Source organism: Embiotoca jacksoni, unplaced genomic scaffold (genome assembly GCF_022577435.1).
Source record: "Embiotoca jacksoni isolate LCO1_2020_lvr unplaced genomic scaffold, fEmbJac1.0.p SCAF_13, whole genome shotgun sequence".
Lineage (NCBI taxonomy): Eukaryota > Metazoa > Chordata > Actinopteri > Embiotocidae > Embiotoca > Embiotoca jacksoni.
This window is the reverse complement of record NW_027185263.1, coordinates 10888140-10908841: the sequence shown is the minus strand read 5'-3', so window position 1 is coordinate 10908841 and position 20702 is coordinate 10888140. Positions and strand designations below refer to the sequence as shown.

Sequence of the window (20702 nt, the reverse complement as noted above, 5' to 3'; positions counted from 1 at the left end):
GTTATGCAGTGCATAAAATTTATATTTTTGTGTATTTCATGAGACATCATAACAATTAGCAGAATTTTTGAACATGTGTGCTGTCAATTTACAAAAGAATATTAGCTTTTCACAGCAGATTTTCCTGAAAATTGAAAAATGTTCCCCTCACAAAGAAATGGTAATTGTTTTTGCTTATTACTCCTAAGTGGGAGCTGTTACATTTGTGCAGGAATACGTGTTAACTGTAGGCTTATTGTCATGGCAACAAGCATATCATTTTTACCTCTATAGCCCTGTTCAGTCATTAATTTCCTTCTCTGTGTTGTTGACACTGATATGAGAACAATCTTGTTTTGGTGCTGCCAGCATACGAGTCATGTAGCTTGCCGTCCTGATATCTTTACTGTCGACTTAATTGTAGCTTTCATTTTGCTGTGGAGCCAAACTATCAGCGGAAGGAATATTTATGGTATATTGACTCCTCTTCTATCCTGCTAATATATCAGAAACAGGGATCAGCTGAGATTAGTGAACCCTTCAAAGCTGTTCTTGTAATTGCCTTCAAGATCCAACATTAAGGCAAGCTCAACTGGAATCAAGAAATGAAGCATGAAATAATTAGGCCAGTTCTTTCTGTTTGGCTTAAAATCTCTCCATGTCTTCTAATTTATTTCCCTCACACTCTCTTAATGGTTCCTCTAGGTGACGATTTTGGTGGACGGGATTCTCACCACCACCGGCTACACGCAGGATGACTACACCATGCTGGGCTCCGATGATCTCTTTTACATAGGGGGCAGCCTAAACACAGCTGACCTGCCGGGCTCCCCGGTCAGCAACAACTTCATAGGCTGTCTGAAAGATGTGAGTACAGCTTGACCTCGGTCTCAGCAGAGCACTAGAAATACTATCCAGCCTTTCTTAGATAGCACTCCCCCCTTCATATAAGCAGAGCATGTTCTGCGTATAGAAAATCACCCCTCACATTTATATTGATTCTGCTACTGTAGGGTGTTTGAAGGAGAAACCTTTAGCCAAGAAGTTGTGCAGAGCATATGCATTTATAGATTCCTTTGGGAATCCCTTTGAGAATGGAGCATTAATATACATAAGAAACAGATATATCTCATGTTCATTCCTGAAACACCAGCCTGAGACCAGTTTTCATTCCTCCTTCCTCATTTCTGAAGCGTTTTAACTCTAGCCTGCACCTGTCACATTGATTATTTTGAGCAAGCAAGTTAAGATCATGTACTTGGCATTAGAAGTAGTATAGACAAAGCAGTGAATTGTGGGTTAATGCCCAATTTCAGCACAGTCTCACATTTTTTTATGAACTGTACCCTCTCATAAAAAGCAAATGATGTGCCATGTGCATTAAAAGTAAGAGAAATACCTTCCCTTAGCCAAGATGTATTAGGAGGTGACATGATTAAACAGGCAGTAGTTTGATATTAAAAAGTGGCATCGACGTCAGGGTGGCCGATTTTCTTAAGGTCATACCGGAACTCATAGAACGGAGTACACTTCCGTCAGAGACATTTACGTCACCCAATATAAGACCATTTATTCCATAATTGCTTATAAACCGTTATTAGGCTCTGCTCCTGATCCCCATTAAATCCAGCTGTATGGGATTCAGCAGGGAGTATAATGCACCAAGGAAAGAACAGACACATCACTTGAGATATGGATGACACAAAATGCACGAAGTAAATAGAGTGGAAATAACCTGACTAAGCTAGCGACGGCAGCGGCAGGTTGGAGCGAAGCATAACGAGCAGCAGCTTCAGTATGTGTGAGAGTCGGTGATTGGCGGACGGTCTTGTTAAAAGTAGATTAATGACTGATTGGAGTCGGAGACTGTGTGCTTCCTCTCAGTGCTCTGCAAGAACAAACATGAAACGATTTCTTCTTCTTTTGGTTTCACATTTTCTTTTTAAGACCCAGCGGATTAACTTGCCAAGTCCAAGCCACAAAGCATCCAGTTTGTGCAATCAGAGATGGTGGAACAAAATCATCAGACACATTTTTGATTTGTGTACACAACAAGTTAGATGGTTAAAGAAAGCACAGACTTCTATTGTTTTTAGCTGTGCTGGGATCTAGGAATGGCATTGTTGGTAATCAATTCCAGAAAAATATGTTTTAGCATCTATCACATGCATTGCCATGAAACTGGAGAGACGTTTGTGGTTTCCCAAAGGATGACCCATATAGAGCTTGATCTTCTAGGGCAAAACAGCACCAAGCGAAACACCAGTGTCTTTGCTAGTTTCAGACCGATGCATTTGTTATTTTCCTGTTGAGCCCCCACATTGTTTAAATAGCAAATATACTTGCACGCATCTGATCGCCCATGGGTGTGTAGGTCTTGAAATGAGATGTACTTAGGAGCATTGTTGGCTCATTTCTATCTTGAGGCTGCGGAAAGCAATTGCGCAATTGACCAACAAAATCCTGGTTTTAAGTCCGTGCCGCAGGATTTCACTGTTATTTTGAGGGTGAATTATTAAGATAGTAATGTGCCTCTATAGACGGGTGCACAACACAAATACACTCTGTTGTTACACACACGGCCACATGCAACAGCGCACAAACATCCAAAAGATTAAAAATAAACATATTATAATGAGAAAAAGATTATTATTGTGTACATCAGTCTGGTTCATTTGACCAATGGAGTCGATCCGTGTCCTCTGCAGAGAAATGCTCTTTCCTGCTATTTAGCAAATCAGCCGGCAATCCACCAAGGTGCAAGTGCACCTGGCTTTTAAAGGGAATGGGAGACCATTAACAAGGGCACTATAAGTACCATCCCTTTAAACCATGTGCCTTACTTTGCACTCAGATTATCAACCGTTAAACTTGCAAAAGTGGATTTGGACACGCCCTAAATGCGCTTTAGACCGTGCGTTTAGATCATTGCACTTTGATCCCTGGACGTTGTCTATTGTGCCACAATGAGGTCTGTGGTCTTAAGCTAATTGTCTTAACAAATGTGAATTTTGCTTCAGGTAATCAAGATCCCTGAGGGATAAATTCTAATGTCTGTCTTATCATTAAGAGGTCAAAATCTCAATTTGACTACTACTTTGGTTTATGATCAGACACATGCACAACTAATGACATATCCATCAGCCTGAGCTTTAATTTTTGTTGAGCGATATTTTATAAATGTTAGCATTTTAATAGGCTTAAATAAGATGTTGAACATGGCAAATATTACCTGCTAAACATATAGCATGCTGATGTCAGCATTTTGCTCAGTGCAGCCCAGTGCCGACATACAGCCTCACAGAGCCTCCAGCAAGTTGTTTAAATATGTTTTAGGTTATTGCTTTTCATTTTGAATCTTTAAGTCAGCACAATCTATGGATATGGAATGTTTTCCATTAAACTCAATACTCTACATAAACTTGGAAAATGAATTAGTAGTTGTTTTAGTATTGGCAGTATTTGTTCATAAAGCACTCAGGCTTTACTGAATGATTTTAAATGGACTGTTGACATATTTAACATGCAGTCGGCATCCACTGAAATTAAAATGAGATGTTATTTATGGACAGGTTATTGTCCCAGTACCGCTGCCACTGCTACAACCTCCGCTCTGTGGGCGGTGTGACTGCCGATGGTGTTCAGACCTACTACCGCTGTGCGTAGTCACACAGATGCACTGTAGGCATGCAGAGAGAGTATGACGGGATAAGGAGTCATGAGGATACGTTGACAAACCCAAAAAGTCCTGGTAATAAGCTCGAGCGGTGACAGAGGCAGAGCTCATCAAATGGCATCAGCCTGCGAGGAAATCCGGCCGCCAGGTTCAGAGACGTGTCAGTCGAGGACAGAGCTCCTGAGTCTGGTGATAAACTAGAGGAACAAAGCTATGAGGTGAACAGAAAGTTCACACATCATTTTAATCCATGTGGGAAAGAAAAGTGAGGGGAGAGTAAAATATTTATCGTATAAGGAGTGGCTCTATTTAAGGTGATATCTCGTTTTATGTTACTGAATGTAGTGAGTCGGGGCCATGATTAGTCGCTGTAGACTTTACGTGGTAATAGATGTGAGTGCTGCTGTGTCTGTCCATTCAAGTTCATCAGGTGCAGGAAAAATAATGTCCACTTTAAGACAAATGTCATGACTACAACAACTCGCGGGGAGAGACGAGTTTGTCTTTGAAGTCACCAGTTTATTGGTCTTGCAGTATGTGTGCCTACAGGATATCCCACACCACATCAGTAGGTTCCTGTGCTTTAATGCTTCAAAGACAGTAGCCAATTTGGTTATGAAGAATGTGTTCACAGCTGTTAGCAGCGGAGAAGGTCTTCATTCTCAGACTGTTGTTATTCTTCACTGCTTGAGCATCAAAGACATGGCGACTTGAACTGGAGGAGCTTTATTTGTGTGTTTTGGGACACTATGTAATCCATGTCATGAACAACAGGCGCCTGAACCGGTGGAGCAGGATTCCACTTCCTGTATTGTCCTTTGGCATATTAGAGCCCTGCAGAGGCCACTAATGCACTGTTCCCTCTTTGTGCGAGCAGCTGCCTTGATTGACTAAAAATTGCCTGTTACACTCATTTCTCAATGGTCAGTTTCACCATCTGATTTCACTGCTTAATTAGTCACACTGAGGCAGTGTGAAGTGTGATATTGGTTCAAATTGCCTCTCAGCTCTGCTGTAGTCCTCTGTGCAGTGTGGTGTGTCACCTCAGGCACTGACTGGTTGCAGAGTGATGTGGCAGATAACAGTGGGCTCGGGGTGACTTACAACTGATACAAAGTGAGACAAGGATGGTTGTCTCCTGCTGTGCATATTGATGAATCCAGACTTAGAAAAACAATATAAAGATGCCCGGGCAGATATTCTATCAAAGTATGCTTTCACTTTAAACAGGATATTGTATTTAAAATTTCAAATCAATAGCAAGATATCCCTCAAAGGCAAGTGGAGGCTCTACTGTGTATCCCCTCCTGCCAGAGTGCAGTTTTTTAGCACTGTTCATGAGTCCATGTTTTCTAAATTTACCTCTTTAAATAATAAATTGTGTGTTGAGCTTGTAAGGAATCCGGTCCACCTTTCTCCCACCCACCTTCTCTGCCTGGACTTTATCTTCCTCAGTTTACTGTAGTATAAACACATTGTTTGTCACTGTGTAGGTGAGACGGTTGTGATTCCTCCGCTCTGAATTTAAAATTTTTCTGTGTGACCCATTGTACATTTCAAACTCAGTTAGTTTAATATCAAAAAGGTAAAAATTTAAATCTAAATGCATTATCCCAGTTTCACGCATGTTTAAACTCTTACTGGCATCTTGTTTTCTTGTGATAATCTCATTACAGTTTTGTAAATAATGAAGACATGAAAACAGACAAATAAAAAAAATAAGATCTTGGTGTGTTGAAAAAAAACAGTCTGGTCACACAAATAATTTAATACAGTCCGCATTTGAGTTTGAGCACCATTAAAAGACAATGTGTTCAGTTCTATGTGCCTCCTCTGTCTGCATGGATGCACAGCAGGAGAAATAAACAACCTCTTAGGCTAAACGTGGTTTTTTTTGTAGTATTAATGCATTAAATGCTCCTACACCCATTTAATAAAAAGGTGCCAATGTATTTGACACATCTCTTGAAATGAATTAAACACAAAATCATCAGGGCATTTTCTTTGAGCTCAAGGATGATTCAACGTGTCTTTGTGAACGCTGAGCCGCTTATATTGATTCTACTATTTATGATGACTAATATTCAACCTTTGCACAAAATGTATTGCTCTTTTCAGCTGTCATCTCACTGTGACATCTCTCTCATTTATTAGGTGGTCTACAAGAATAATGAGTTTAGACTGGAACTGTCACAGCTGGCTGAACAGCGAGACCCTAAGATCAGTCTCCATGGTGACCTGATATTCAGCTGCGAGAATGTGGAAGCCCTGGAGCCGGTCACCTTCGACATGCCGTCTGCATACTTGACATTGCCCAGGTGGAACACAAAGAAGACGGGCGCCATATCTTTTGACTTCCGCACCACAGAGCCCAGTGGCCTGCTGCTGTTCAGCCACGGCAGCCTCCAGGGCGAGCAGCCCGACAGGAAGCCCCGCGCCGACTTCTTCGCCATAGAGCTGCTGGACGGATTTCTCTACTTGGTCATGGATATGGGCTCCGGCAGCATCAAGATGAAAGCCAGTAACAAGAGGCTGGATGATGGCGAGTGGTGCCATGTGGACTTCCAAAGGAAAGGGCGCAATGGTGAGATAATGCTGTGAGTTTGTGTGAAAGCAGGGGAGGCCTTCTGTTGCTTCTGTTACCGTGCCGCTCCAGTTTTAGCTGTGGACTATAAAGGGCTCCAAGCTGTGAAATCGCCATATGCCAGCATGGATACAGTCACATCGGCACGCTTTTTATTCACTCCAGTGAAACACGCATGCATTTTAGGTTTTAATTACAATTATATTTTTAGTGGCTGTAATCTATGACATTTTGAGATCTGTGTTAACCTATTTCACAAGTGGCCAATTACAGTCACCCAACTCAAATAAGGAAGTGTCTGCCTTATTAGTACAATACAAATGTCTACCTCATTAGTCGAAGCCAAAACATACACACCGTTTCACTTTTCAAGAACAACTTTTAGCTTCTGCTAAAGAAAAATCAAGTTTCAAGTACTTCTGAGCTAGTGCAGATTCTTTGTCTACACTTTTGAAAACAAGCACACCTGGTCCCCACTTCCTCAATCTCAGTTTGCTCTTGCTTCTCACTTAGCACAACCCACACACACACACCTGTCTTATCTTTTCTGCAACAAAAAACATTCTGTAAGCACAAGTTGACTCACTGTCAATATCTGCCCCACAGGCTTTATCTCCGTGAACAGCCAGAGCATCCCCTTTTCTGCTAACGAAGGCAGCGAGATCCTTGACCTAGACGGGGACATGTATCTTGGAGGTTTACCCGAGGACCGCCAAGCCCTCGTGCTCCCCCCTGAGGTCTGGACAGCTTCCCTCGGCCTTGGCTACGTGGGCTGTGTGAGGGACCTCTTCATTGACGGGCAGAGCCGGAACCTGTGGCGGCTGGCAGAGGTTCAGAGCGCCACGGGTGTCAGCAGCTTCTGCACCAGGGAGACTCATGTCCGGTGTACCAGAGACACGTGTGCCAACGGCGGACACTGCAGAGAAGGCTGGAACCGCCATATTTGTGACTGCAACAGCACCGGCTACCTCGGTCCCAGCTGTGAGAAGGGTAAGGGTTTCTTAGAAGGATGGTTGCGGTCAGAGAGGATGAGGGATCTTAGAAATCCTGCTGCAAAGCTTTTAACACACTTGGGCTGGTGTTTTATTTATCAACTTAGGTGTGTGGAGTCTAAAAAGAGCCGGCACACATAGAACCAATGTAGATACAGAGGAAATTCATTACCCGGACTCTATACTCAATGCCTCCTATAATAATATAATTTGCAATTGCAGCATGATGATACTGTATAATATCTATTCAACTGAGAGCTATGCTCTCAACTCAAAATGACTCTCCATGTTTACAATGATGGGACAAAGGAAAATGATGTTTTATCATTTTAAGATGCTGTTTTTCGTTGACTCAAATTGCAGTGTTTTCCTACAGTGGAGCGATTCATTAATGAATTGTCAGTATCATGAGGTTGCCACTGCTATGAGTGTTTCATTAGAAATGCAGTGGTGCTTCACCAGAGACATTTACCATGCAGATGGTTTTCCTCACAGAGGGGCCAAATTACCCAGCTCCATTGGCAGCTAATAGTATGAGGGATGTATGAAAATCCCCTTTGTATTGCACTATGATGAGTATAAATCCTTCCGAAATTTGATTGCTGCTGCAATCTCGCCGCCTTCTTTGTGTGCTCCAGGCTTTTTCTGCCATCTGCTGCGACTGATGGAAACTGCAATCTAAAATTATATCATGCAGCACCCAAGATAACGTCAGACAGGATCCAGGTTTCATACCATAAATGCCACTTTGTCTTTTTTAATGTATTGTTGTGATTCCCTGCTAACACTTCCTGTCCCTGAAATCCACAGAGGCCACCATGGTGAGCTACGACGGCAGCATGTACCTGAAGGTGGTGCTGCCGAGGACGCTGCACACAGAGGCCGAGGACGTGTCTCTGCGCTTCATGTCCCAGAGGGCCTTTGGGCTGCTGATGGCCACCACCTCTCAGCAATCTGCGGACACCCTCCGTTTGGAGCTGGACGGAGGCAGAGTGAAGCTCACTGTGAACCTGGGTAATGCTGCTGCGGCAAATCCGAGCAGATAATAACACTTGACCTTTTAGAACACGTCACCTAGGCAGATATCTCAATGTAATTGTTTTGTCTGAGGCTCTCCCATAACCCATCCACATACACTATCACTACAGTTGCCTAAAAACAAAGAAAATCCTCTGCTGTAATTAGTTAGTATTTTTTTCTGATACCTGCAATGGTGGTGTCAAGTCTATCCAGTGCAGCTGGAATTAGGTGGAAAAAAAAATTGAATCAAAAGATTAACAATTAATTAAAGAAAAGTGATAACAACAGTCTACTTTTTGAGAAAGATCATTTGGAGTTTAAAAGTTTTTCATCTATGGGTGCAATTTATAGGAATAGTTGTGATATTTAGGAAATACTGTAATTGACTGTGCCGGAGAGATAGATAAGAAGATTACTACGAATCTGATTTAAGCGAACAAAATGAGCATATTTACCAACAGTAATTTTTGGTTTACAACAATGAAATTAAAACGATTTCCTTAGCCCTATTTGATTTTTAGATAAGGAGAGAAAAGGAAAGAACCACTGAGAGAGAAAACTGAGAAATGATACGTAATCAAAATCCTATTGTGTTTACATGGTAATCTAGAAAGCACACTTTTAGCCTGATTATATTTCAAACTCTCTTTGAAGTAGAATGGAAAACTAAACTCAATAAAATGTGTGCGATTTAAATTATGCGTTCAGGCGGCAGCGGAGTAGGACCATCTGACTTCCGAGTTGGGAGCGTTCACAAACAAGCAACATGACCGAACCCACATAATGCTCTCTTGTTTCTCCTGTCAGCACACGATAAAGTGTCAAACATCGTCAGCTTCCATATAAACCAACACGGAGAAGAAATGGAGCTCAGTATTATTTCTACACGTTTTGATGTACTGCTGTTTTTAACAGCTAGCAAACTGGGTAGGATGGCTAACCGTCTGGCCATTTTCAAAGCAAGTAGCTTACATTTACTCCTTTAACCACAAACGCTGCCTTTGTCAAGTGGTGTCAAGCACACCCCTCAGAGCTCTCACCCATTCAAAATCTTACAGGCAAATAGGAAACATGGGAAGAAAGAGAGGGGTCTAATTATATATGGTATGCTCCATACATAATTAGAGACACCTCAAAATGTGTATTTTTATGCATTAGTGAGAGAATTACCACTTTATATTCAATGGATTAAACATAAAACGGAGTACAAAACGGAGTTATCAAGTGAACCATATCAAGAACGTCGTTCGTAAATCTAAAATTAATCTTTCAAAGCACTTGGAAGAGGTCATTTTTGAATACAAAAAGATTTGAAACAGGAGTTTAGTGCTTTTTTTTAAGCAACTGTATGTGTGTATGTATATTCTACCTTATCTTTATCTCTCTCTGTCTCTCTCTCTCAGTTCATCCTGTGGTCAGGTCCCACCTGACCGTCTCAGCTCTTTCAGCCCTTCAATGGCTTGTCTGCAGTTCAAGGAGAAGGCAGTCAGAGACCTGATCCTTCATTCCCCTGAAATATTACCACTTTAACTTCTCACTCCGTAGATGTGACCATTGTCGTTCCCTCCCCTCACATTTACTGGCCTGTCCAGTTTAGAGTCACTTCACTGAACAGAGAGTGTCAGTGATGGGCACGCACGCGCACACACACACACACACACACACACACACACACACACACACACACACACACACACACACACACACACGCACACCTGCAAAAGACTGGTCTCTGGCTGTCTGTATCCACTGCTCTGTGATGGTTGACAGCTTGAGAGCACTCCTCAGCCACATGACTTACAGCGATGTACTCGTGTCCAGTACCTTAACTCGCTTTTTGTTTTTCAGAACATGCAAATGATGAGTGGGCGAACTCATTTTGTGGCCAAAAATGTGAATATTTCAGCCAGATTTAAAAAACATTAGGTCTTGTAGATGTAACAAAATCTTGCCAAATCATCACATTTGTCTTGATGCCATGTTTTGTATTTTTGTTTTTTTCACGGTGTAAGTATCCGTGTGGCTGCAGGTTGTGCAAATCGCCGCTTTTCCTCTGTATTTGACTTGGAAAGTATCTTACCATCCAGCCTGCCGAACAAGCAGGAGACTGAAGCATTTCACTTAACAGCAATTTGAGCAGAAGATGGATCGAGGTTGGGGCTTTTGAGTCGAGGTGCATCAGTCAAGTGTGATACCCATAACATTTCAAAATAAAACATTCATGATGTTCTCAGTAAAATTTTAAGTTACTCACGTTAATACCTGCATCACTTATGAATGCACGGAGGCTATCCTTATTACAGAATATGATGTGCACTAAACTGATTTTATAGACTTTACAGGATTTTATTGTATAGTAGCAGGACAGTGCTTCTTGTTTGAGATATTTTATTATGTTTCACATGTTGAAATCGTCATTATTATCTCCACATTAGAAACGTAAATAGCCATAGCACAGCTCACGTTGAGATATATATATATATATATATATATATATATATATATATATAAAATACTGGTGCACCTCTACTTTTATGGTCAATAAAACTTATCGATCCCAACTGCTCGATTGTGCTTTCAGCAGTGCCAGACACATGCTGAGGTTTTCCCCTTTCACTCACTTTCCTAACGTCACGTACACTGCAGGGAGGAAAGTGGCGGTTTAGACTCTCGAGGCTGTCCCCGGATGGTGGGCTCTGAAAAGCACTGAACTGTCTGCAGAATGTACCTTGAAGGATGTGAAATATTCTCCTTTTTTGTGCTGCTCTTTTTTTTCTTTTAATCTCACCATCTCACTCTCTCTCTCACCAGATTGTATCAGGATAGACTGTAATCTCAGTAAGTGTCTCCTATGATTATTTACTGTACCATGATTTAGAGAACATGCTCTGTGGTATATTCGTGTGCCTCTTCATCTGTTCCCTTATGAGACAGAGAGCATAATTCATTTATTCTGCCCCACAATTCTCCTTGTTTACTGTTGCCGTTATCTTTTTCCCAAGCATCATTATAAAGATAAGAACAAGAATGAGACGTCACTATAGCAAGCAGCTGTGCAGTTGAATATAATTGGATTCTCTTGCGTCGCACTCATGAAATCCAACAATTTAAATTACACATTTTCTCATTATTTCAGTGTAATAATGTTGTAATCAAATGTAGCTAAAACTGAGGTACAGTAGTCGGCTGTTGTGCTGCGGATGAGTCTGTCATTCATTTGTGACTAATTTGCACGCTCAGCTGATAATTGGGTACAGTTCAAGTACAACCAGTAACTGTCCCCAGTGAAAACAAAGCAGTTCTCAGTCTCAGTTTAGAGAGAAAAAAAAAATTGTTTGTCAGTGAGTAATTAGACTGCGTAACAGAGCTGAGATTAACTTAATGGTTAGCTGGATACGTAAGCAAAAGATAAGTATGAGACAAGACTGTCGGCTACCAAAAAGGCTCGTTTTGCCTGAGCGTTGAAAGGTATGAAAGAGATTACAGTTTGTTGCAAACAATTCTTCCTGTCTCAGGGACATGATGCAGCAGATTGTGTTTTAGGACGTTTTCACACCTTCGGACCAAGGTTCATGTTTTTGTTACATGTTTAACATCTGTTCCGATTAGTTTTGGTTTTATGTTTCAGTTTTGCAAGTGTACTAAAGAACGTTGCATGACGTACCTTCATCCTGTTGTCATCACCTACGTAGTCTGCATCTCCCCACATTGATTGGTTTGTAGATGGTGTGATCTCACAGCGGTGTTGCCAGTTCACCATGTAGTCCTTTCCGTTTCAATGGAAATGAATGAAAATAAGTTCACATTAATATTGATGCCTTTATACTTTTAATATTTTTGCATTATTACTTGGCCTTTTGTGTCTTTTGTGTGTGAGGCACCTTTCACACCAGCTATTTTGGTTCAGACCAAACTGAAAAGTCCAAAGGTAAGAACCAAACAAGGAAGATGTGAAAGCACCCTCAGTAACTCTAATCATCTGATGACAATCTTATATGATAAATGCTTTGAATACAACAAGTGTCTGAATCTAACTGTTCGTTATACACCGACAGTGTTAACCACTGCACCGGCCTGTATAATATATAAAACATCTAAATAGTTTAGCATGAAAACCGACCTAATACAAACAGTCAGGCTGAAAAATATGCAAAAGCATCCATCAAATACGTTCCAATGGTGCATGGGGTATTTAAATAATTGCACAGATTCAAAGGCAGATGAATACAAATGGAAGATCTTCTGGATTAACAGAATAGATTTTCTGGTTGTCCATACTCTTGTGAAATGGAGTCGCAATGATGGTGGAATTTATGATGCAGATTGTTGAGAGACAGGCAATTTAAGTTTTGGTTCAGACAACAGCAGTGTGAGAAACAGATAAAAGCCACTAGCAGTGAAGAGGTGAACAACTCTCCGAGTTAGATCGTCCTAAACAGAGGAGGCTTATGAATGCTTATAAAAGTTATCACTATAAACGAGTGCTGGCTGAAAGCTTGTTTCCACCCCTCGTGTATGAATAATTCCTGAGCTCCCTAGAATAAAAGGTTTAAATGTTCAATTTCTCAATGATTTGCAGAGTAGGCTCAGCACTTGTTATTATACTGTATTTATTGTGATCACCTGAGACGAAAGGATCCCATTGCAACAACTGTTTACGTCCTCTCTAACATATCTGGACATTTAATCGTGTATAACTGAATAATCAATAATCCGCAGTCTGTAACTCTGTCTCATGTTGATCTATTGATCTGAGGTGCTGCACAGCAAAAAAAACAGATACGTTTGCTTCTACAACAGATTTACTGAACATGCCTAATCAAACGTCCATTATATTGAATGGATTGCGATGTCTCTCTCTGATGAAGGTAAGTAGAGTGTGTGCCTTTATGTGAGGGATTGTGTGCTTCTTGTTTGAGATGTGTGTGTGTGTCTGCCTCTTGAAACGAGTTCAGTGACCCATCAGCAGGAGAGCAATTTATAGCCATTTCAAATGATTCGTTGCCCTAAATGGTAAACATTATAATTATGCAAATAGGAAAGGAAAAATACTAAAAATGGCTGCATATCTATTATCTTCACCGGGCATCTGCCCTAGAAGTTGCCCTCTTTACCAGCAGATGGCATCGTACTATCATGCACTGTTCACAGAAAATATGCACTGTATGTTCCTGCCTCTGTGTGCAAAATCAAGCATCTGTCTCATCCATTACACTGTATGTGTGCTACACCAGTGGCCTCTGAAAAAGCTGCAGATGTGACAATGCATGCCGTGTTAATGGATTTTATGATTGCTAAAAGAAATTCGTGCCAAATTTTAAATTGCAGAATTATCTAAATGATTCAGGTTCTTCGGCAGTTTCCACGGGCTGATCATGAATTTTAAATATATCTGTTTGGACGCCTGCCTTAACAACTTGATTACAGGATCAAGAATTCAATTTTTTTTTTCGCCGAGGTATCTTGCAAGTTATTTTTGAGGGAGTCGTAGAGACAGCCCATCTGCAGCAGCTGCTTGGAAGCTGTCCACCACTGGATACACAGTGGGAGGATGATAGTTGTAAGAACAAATGTTGCTGCAGTGCTCTTGATTAATTATCTGGAATCTGGGCAATAATGGTACGCTGCACACTTTTGAAACGAGGCATTTGTTCTATAAATTTACAGAATTACCATGACATGCTTTGATTAACATGCACATACTGCGTTCAAAGTCTCAGCAGCCTCATAATGCTGACCTGTATAGCCGCAGCAGGCCTTTGAAGTTATCCTTGTTTGAAAGTATTCATCAAATTCAATTTTAACCGAGGATCAAACTGGACAAAATAGATGCTTTACGTGTGCGGCTTGCTCTCGAGCCTCTGGAAGCCGATCCTGTGAAGTGAAGGTGCTTTAAAAGGAGGCCACATTTCAAAGGGTTTACAGTCAGATGTCTGTGGGAATACACAATTATATTCCACCATTTTAATACCCTCTGCAATGTTAGAGATAGGTTACTTTCCCAAATATGAAAGGCAGTTTTATTATGTGTACTTCCATTTATAGATGAGATAGAGATTTATATTAACTGAGAGACGCAATTCGTGAACTCGCTCTCAACAATAATTAGGACTAATAGTTGAGCAAATAGTTATGAGATGTTTTTATTTTATTTTTTGCACCGCACCTCGATAACATAAGTATATGGTTCAATAGGTAAGGCAGCAGTCATTTCAGGGTATTGGATCAGGACATTATTATGGAGATGCAGATTGCGTGTCGGGGTTTCAGGGCTGTTTATCGTTCTCAGAGGGGAACACAAAAGGTGTGGTTATCTTTATAATCATACACTAAAAGAAATGTTCATCGGACATCATCGTTATACAAGGTGCCATTATCCGCCTGCCTCACTGCTGTGTTTACAGGCCCCACAGACCCAAGCACAGGAAATATATGATGGAACTTGTGCACAGTGAGATGTTTTTTGTTTTTTAAAGACTCACAATGGACAGTTCCTAAACAAAAAAAAACTATCAAATGCCTACTGTAGTAGCTGCAGATGTGTCTGTGAGCCAAAAGTAGAGACCATGAGCAGGCTACAGAAGTCTGATGAGCTTCTCTCAAACTGATTTTATTCATTTTCAAACTTGTAGTCTTCTTACCAAACCGATGCCGACTCAAGTGGCAACACTTCGGGCAGTTTATCAGACTCTCTCTGGAGCCATAATAGGCTCGATACATGCGGCAGGCAATAAATACCAGGGCCATGCTCACCTACATCAGTACCAATATAGATGCTTTTTATTATTAAAAGCAACTAATGTACCATCATATAAAAGAAATATGGCATGATTAATTAGGTGAATGTCTTTTTAATAGGCTACTTCTTAATATACATTTTATTGAGGACCTAATAATTTGCCAAACATGATGCTTTCTCGCCACTATTCTCTGTTCAATACTTAATCGCATGCATTTTTAATAAATGTTCTTAAAGTGAATAACAAGATGATCACTGCGTGCATGCACACAACAGCTACAGATCTGAAAATACTGCAGCACTATAAGAATACGCCCAGAACGTGATCTAATATAGTAGCTCCTTTTTTCTTCCAGACTGAAGCTAGTAAACAAACAAGGCTGCATTAGTAGTATCAAAACATTTTATACATAAGCAGCAGTCCTCTTCATGACATACAAACAGGTTCTGATGTTTAAAATCGTTGGAATCTCCGCTTTTAAGCAATCTTGACTGTGTTTTTCTATTTAGCTACAAGTATGTTTGGGTTTATATGCTGACATTAGACAGCAAAGACGCTCCCCTCTGACAAGCACAGATAAGATGAATATTCCCTCCTATCTAGCCTTCCGCTATCTCTTTCATTTCAGCAAATCTTGTCCGTACCTCTGATTTCATGTCATTTGCAAGGTAAACATTTCTGTTTTTGTGTTGGACATGATGATTGGACGTGGTTTGTTTTTCATTATCTAAGTAAATCCATCAAATGCAGAGGGGTCAGGGTTTGATGTGATTGATCTGTCTGGTGTGCGTAGTCGATATTCAGCAGGTGGATGGTGGCATCATGCGGTGTGCTGCGAAGACACTTGATATGCAGCCCTGGACAAAGTCTCCAGTCACAGTTTTATTTCCCCGAGGATGCAACAGTGAAGTGTTCGGAAACCAGTTGATGTTTTCCATTTATTGCCCTCTGTACGTCCCCTGTAATTCTCCTGCACCCTGAGCTCAATTAGACAGACAAACCCCTAAAGGCGCAGTCAGCTTAGGCATGGCCAATTAGTTTCCCAAGCGATGTCAGAACTCCTTTGAACTGCCGTGTCGGCCTGTTGCATAGGCACTGATTCGGGATGACGGTGCTGCAGTGGCAAGCCTCTGCACTGTGACCTATTTTGAAACCAGTGAAAAAGGCAGATGATGGCACGGAAATTCTGAAACTTATAGCTATATATCTGAGCCAGGCCCCTAAAATTACCTTACATTCTTCCTCCAAAAGACATCCCTCAAATGACCCTACAAAGAGAATTATGCCATGCTATGTCAGTACATTTCAAACATTCAGCGTAGAATAGGCTCTATCTCATTTCTCATTTTACTGTGTATTCAATGAATGCAAATGATGTCTTGCTGGCCGATGTTTGTGGCTGTGTGCGTGAGTGATAAGTAAATGAATATATGCACTGAGAGTGGCTCTCATGTCAAGAGCTGTGTGTGGAGAGAGTGTATACTGAGCTCATGCGGTATGATTGTCACTTGACGCTTTCCTCCACTTAGGCAAGGGACCAGAGATACTCCTGGTAGGCGAGAAGCTGAATGACAATGAGTGGCACACGGTGAAGGTGGTGCGGCGTGGGAAGAACTTGCAGCTGTCTGTAGACAATGGCACTGTGGAAGGTACAGTGGGGACAAAGGAGCCGTGGTAACAAAGCTGCAGATATTAAAAGGCATTTGTGGCTTAAGCAGAGTGTTTTGTTCCTCAGGCCACATGACGGGCCTCCACACCCGCCTGGAATTCAACAACATCGAGACGGGCATCATGACGGAGCGGCGTTTCATCTCAGTGATGCCTTCCAATTTCATCGGCCATCTGCAGGCTCTCTCCTTCAATGGGGTGCTCTATCTGGACCAGTGCAAGAACGGAGACATATCCTACTGCGAGCTGAACGCTCGATTCGGCATGAGGCACATCGTTGCCAATCCTGTAACTTTCCTAACGCAAGCCAGCTACTTGGCCTTCTCCACTTTGCAAGCCTACGCTTCCATGCACCTTTTTTTCCAATTCAAGACCACTAGTCCTGACGGCTTGATACTTTACAACTCCGGAGATGGTAGTGACTTCATCGTGGTGGAGCTCGTTAAAGGGTAAGTGCTTCTTCTTTCAGTGTGTCTGTCTTAAAAAACGGAAGCCAAGTGAGCAGGAGCTCTTCTTCTTTCCTGGGCTCAAAATTATCAAATCATGAGTCATGTTTTGAATCCATCAGCCTGCAGCAATGTAGAGACACCAAATGGCTTTGAAATCATTTGTTCATCATAAATAATTTTGTTAAGGGGAGACAAGACAGCATGAGTTCAGAGTCATCCCAAACACATTTGGCATTTTGACACCTCCACGAATATGTTGCGGATGTTTTATTCATCGTAAATCATTGTGGTTGCAGTGAGAATGGTAGAGAAGGGTTGTTGGAACAGAGCAAGCGATGCAACAATTGTACCTTCCCACTGTCAGACCTTGCACAGACTTTCTCCCAGTAAGCAATTAGTCAGCAGGAGGCCTTGTTCAGCTCTGGAGCCTGCAGCAGAAGCTTACACAGACAACAGACAAAAAGATGGCTTCCAACACTTCTGTCATAGATTTCCGGCTGCTCGGTGTTATGTGTGAAGTGTGGCAGCTTATTCATGGATGCTGCTTCACTTTGATTCCAACAGGATTTTGTTTTTTTTTGTTTTTAAGTGCACTGCTTGATGATTAAATTTAAAGTCAACATTTGTATGCCCAAACACTCACTGGTGTGTTTACATATATTCACAGTTTTTTTATTTGAACGTCTACACAATACTTTAACATTACAGACATTGAGCTTTTACCATGGTAGTATCAAAAACCTGACAGTATACAGTAATGCACACAACAGCACGCTCATGCATGCATTCAGAATAATTTAAAGCAAGCTTCAATCATATATCACCTGCACACATAACTGGTGAGGTTAATTTGTAAATGGCCCACATGGAGGTGTAATTATAGATAAGAAATACTGAGTGTAAACATCTGTGTTGTCCTGTAGGTACATCCATTATGTTTTTGACTTGGGAAATGGGCCGTCACTAATGAAGGGAAACTCTGACAAGCCGCTCAATGACAACCAGTGGCACAATGTGGTGATCTCCCGCGACAACAACAACGTGCACATCCTTAAGATTGATTTCCGCACCGTCACGCAACACGCCAATGGAGCCCGCAACCTGGATTTAAAAGGTAATTTATCTGAACAATTGGAAGCATTTAAACAGAAGAAAAAGGGAACCATTGCTGCAATTAGTAACACAGGACAGTCAAGGCTCTATTTCAACGAGCTAAACACATGGCATGACACAAGAGCATTCATCTTTGTGTCCAAAAACACTTTTCCAAATTTTATGGGAGATAATCTGAACACAAAGTAAGGCTCATGGTTGAAAGGGGTTGTGGTTAGGCTTTTCATTATTCATAGGTGTGTTTTGGACCTAACATGAAATAAACCAATCACCTCACATTCACTTAAAAATACAGGGGCGCTTGAACCTCGTCTGACTATCATCATAACAACAGATTTGCCAAGAAGTAGGAAAGAAAGCTTTCTGCAGAGGAAACGTATCTACTCCATTACTATTTATATAAATAACCATAATCTTTGTATCTTTGTATTGTGTACTGCTGCGTGTCTGAAATACTGCACCACTAAATTAAGATCAGATTTTTGTAAATAAATCAAACCTCAAGATAGCAATACATCAACAATGTGCCTGACCACGACTCATTTCAAGACCAACATTACCATGACTGCTCAGATGGGCGCAGATATATTTGCTATTTAAACAACATGGACACTGGATAAAAAAAATGACAACTGCATCGGTCTGAATCTAGGAAAGAAAATTGGCTCCTCTTTGGTGTAAGATGAAATCTTCTGTTTTCCTGTTTGACTTGACAGATTTTAAATAAAAAATAAATTTAAAAAAAAAACAACATTCAACCATTCATACATTCATTCTAAAATTTGCATTATCTTGTACAGTTTTGTGTAAAGAATGTTATTTTTTGGAAGCGGTGAACACAATACTATGCTTTAATGTGTGCACTGTGCCCAGATGTGGCAAAATAACTGAATTTGGTTGAGAGATTTTCTCTTAATCAACTCTTGTGTCTTACAGGGGAGCTGTACATTGGAGGTGTTGGTAAGAGCATGTACAGCAGCCTGCCCAGGTTGATAGCATCCCGGGAAGGATACAAGGGTTGCCTGGCATCTGTGGACTTGAATGGAAGACTCCCTGACCTGCTGGCAGACGCCCTCCACAAGGTGGGGGAGGTGGAGCGCGGATGTGGAGGTGAGGATTTATGAAAAACCTGTCAATCTTTCCTATAATCTGATTTCCTTTTATTTCAGCATTTGTCAAAGCGTACTGTTGATGACACCTAAAGAACTGTGACTGCTGACTGAAAATTATTTCCACTATATTTGTTCTGGTATTAACCATCTTTGTTGAATGCTCCATTGTGATTGGCCAGTGAGCACTTTCTGTGGTTTCATTATTTCTGATTACACATGCTAACGCGTAATATCACTGTGCAGTGAAGGCGTCCAGCTGCTTTCACTCAGCAGTGAAGAGTTCTGCCAAGGTTTAATAATCTCCAATAATCTCCCCAGGTAGCCATGACTTTAACAAGAAACGCTGCTCTGGTTCGAAAGGACAGTTATACAAGTGTACCTAAAGTTTGCCATTGCACGTGGGTTGAGGTCAGGGAGTTTAAGACATATTTTTCTTTGTAGCATTTATTCGTTTTTAGTGAGGAGATTCAATCATTGGAAAACAATTGGAGCCCAGTGGTAAAAATGAATTTAAAGTCACTGGAATAAATACAAAATTATCAAGATGTATAAATAGAGTACAGAGGAGGCGCCTAGTAAATGTGGTGGAAACACCCCGCAGGTCCCAGCACCACCTGCACAGAGGACTCCTGCCACCACCAAGGAGTGTGTCTGCAGCTGTGGGAGGGCTTCTCCTGTGACTGCACCATGACCACCTACGGAGGCCCGTTCTGCAGTGACCGTAAGTGCAGGTTTATTATGCTCGACTGGGTAGAACGTTGGGAAAAGTCAAATTGAGATGATCCTGAATTGGTCAATAATTCATAAAATAGGATTTATCTTAAAATTAACATTTAGCCAAGAGTCATTTAGAGTCAGATAATTTTAGAGCTTTAAGGAGGTGGCAATATGCTGTATTACTCAAAATTACATTTTCTATGGAGAAAATAAATGAAGCAAATTGCTGTCTCGAAGGTCGGAAATCAATCTGAAGACTCATGATATGCTTTGGAAAATGAATCATAGTGGTCAAGCATGAAAACACTACTAAATTAGTTGTTTAAAAAAAAGGGGCAAAAATCATGTAGTGCATTAATGATAACCCTTCAGGTGTGTATGATGACTTTTTTTATTCCAATAATAATCATTTAGGTAGTCTGAGTTTTACCATAGTTTTTCTCTAAAACATGGCAGAGATTGTTAGTTTGAGTGTCATCTGGTACTCACAAAAATTAAACAATTTTTTTTAAAGTATTGTGCCTGCCCTTGAATGCATGATAATGTAATGTATTTGTAACCTAACAAATCGATTCTGCTCGAATACATAACATATAACAATGAGATAGCCCCACATTTCAAAAACATATAGTCTGATTCCTGCTTCTGCTCT

At 41.0% G+C, this 20702-nt stretch overlaps 1 protein-coding gene across 6 annotated transcripts in view; it reads left to right on the top strand.

The window, feature by feature from the left end:
* nrxn2a (neurexin 2a) overlaps positions 1 to 20702 on the top strand; it is a 116314-nt gene that overhangs the window by 39779 nt on the left and 55833 nt on the right. For 4 of the 6 annotated variants that reach the window (XM_069146437.1, XM_069146432.1, XM_069146436.1 and 1 more), the window contains 10 exons: positions 685 to 846; positions 5810 to 6239; positions 6846 to 7229; positions 8042 to 8245; positions 11063 to 11089; positions 16521 to 16640; positions 16727 to 17108; positions 18032 to 18222; positions 19158 to 19331; positions 19935 to 20054. In XM_069146437.1, the coding sequence (XP_069002538.1) occupies positions 685 to 846; positions 5810 to 6239; positions 6846 to 7229; positions 8042 to 8245; positions 11063 to 11089; positions 16521 to 16640; positions 16727 to 17108; positions 18032 to 18222; positions 19158 to 19331; positions 19935 to 20054 (2194 nt within the window). The remainder of the gene's footprint in view (positions 1 to 684; positions 847 to 5809; positions 6240 to 6845; positions 7230 to 8041; positions 8246 to 11062; positions 11090 to 16520; positions 16641 to 16726; positions 17109 to 18031; positions 18223 to 19157; positions 19332 to 19934; positions 20055 to 20702) is intronic. The other 2 variants (XM_069146438.1, XM_069146435.1) reach the window with 1 other exon arrangement.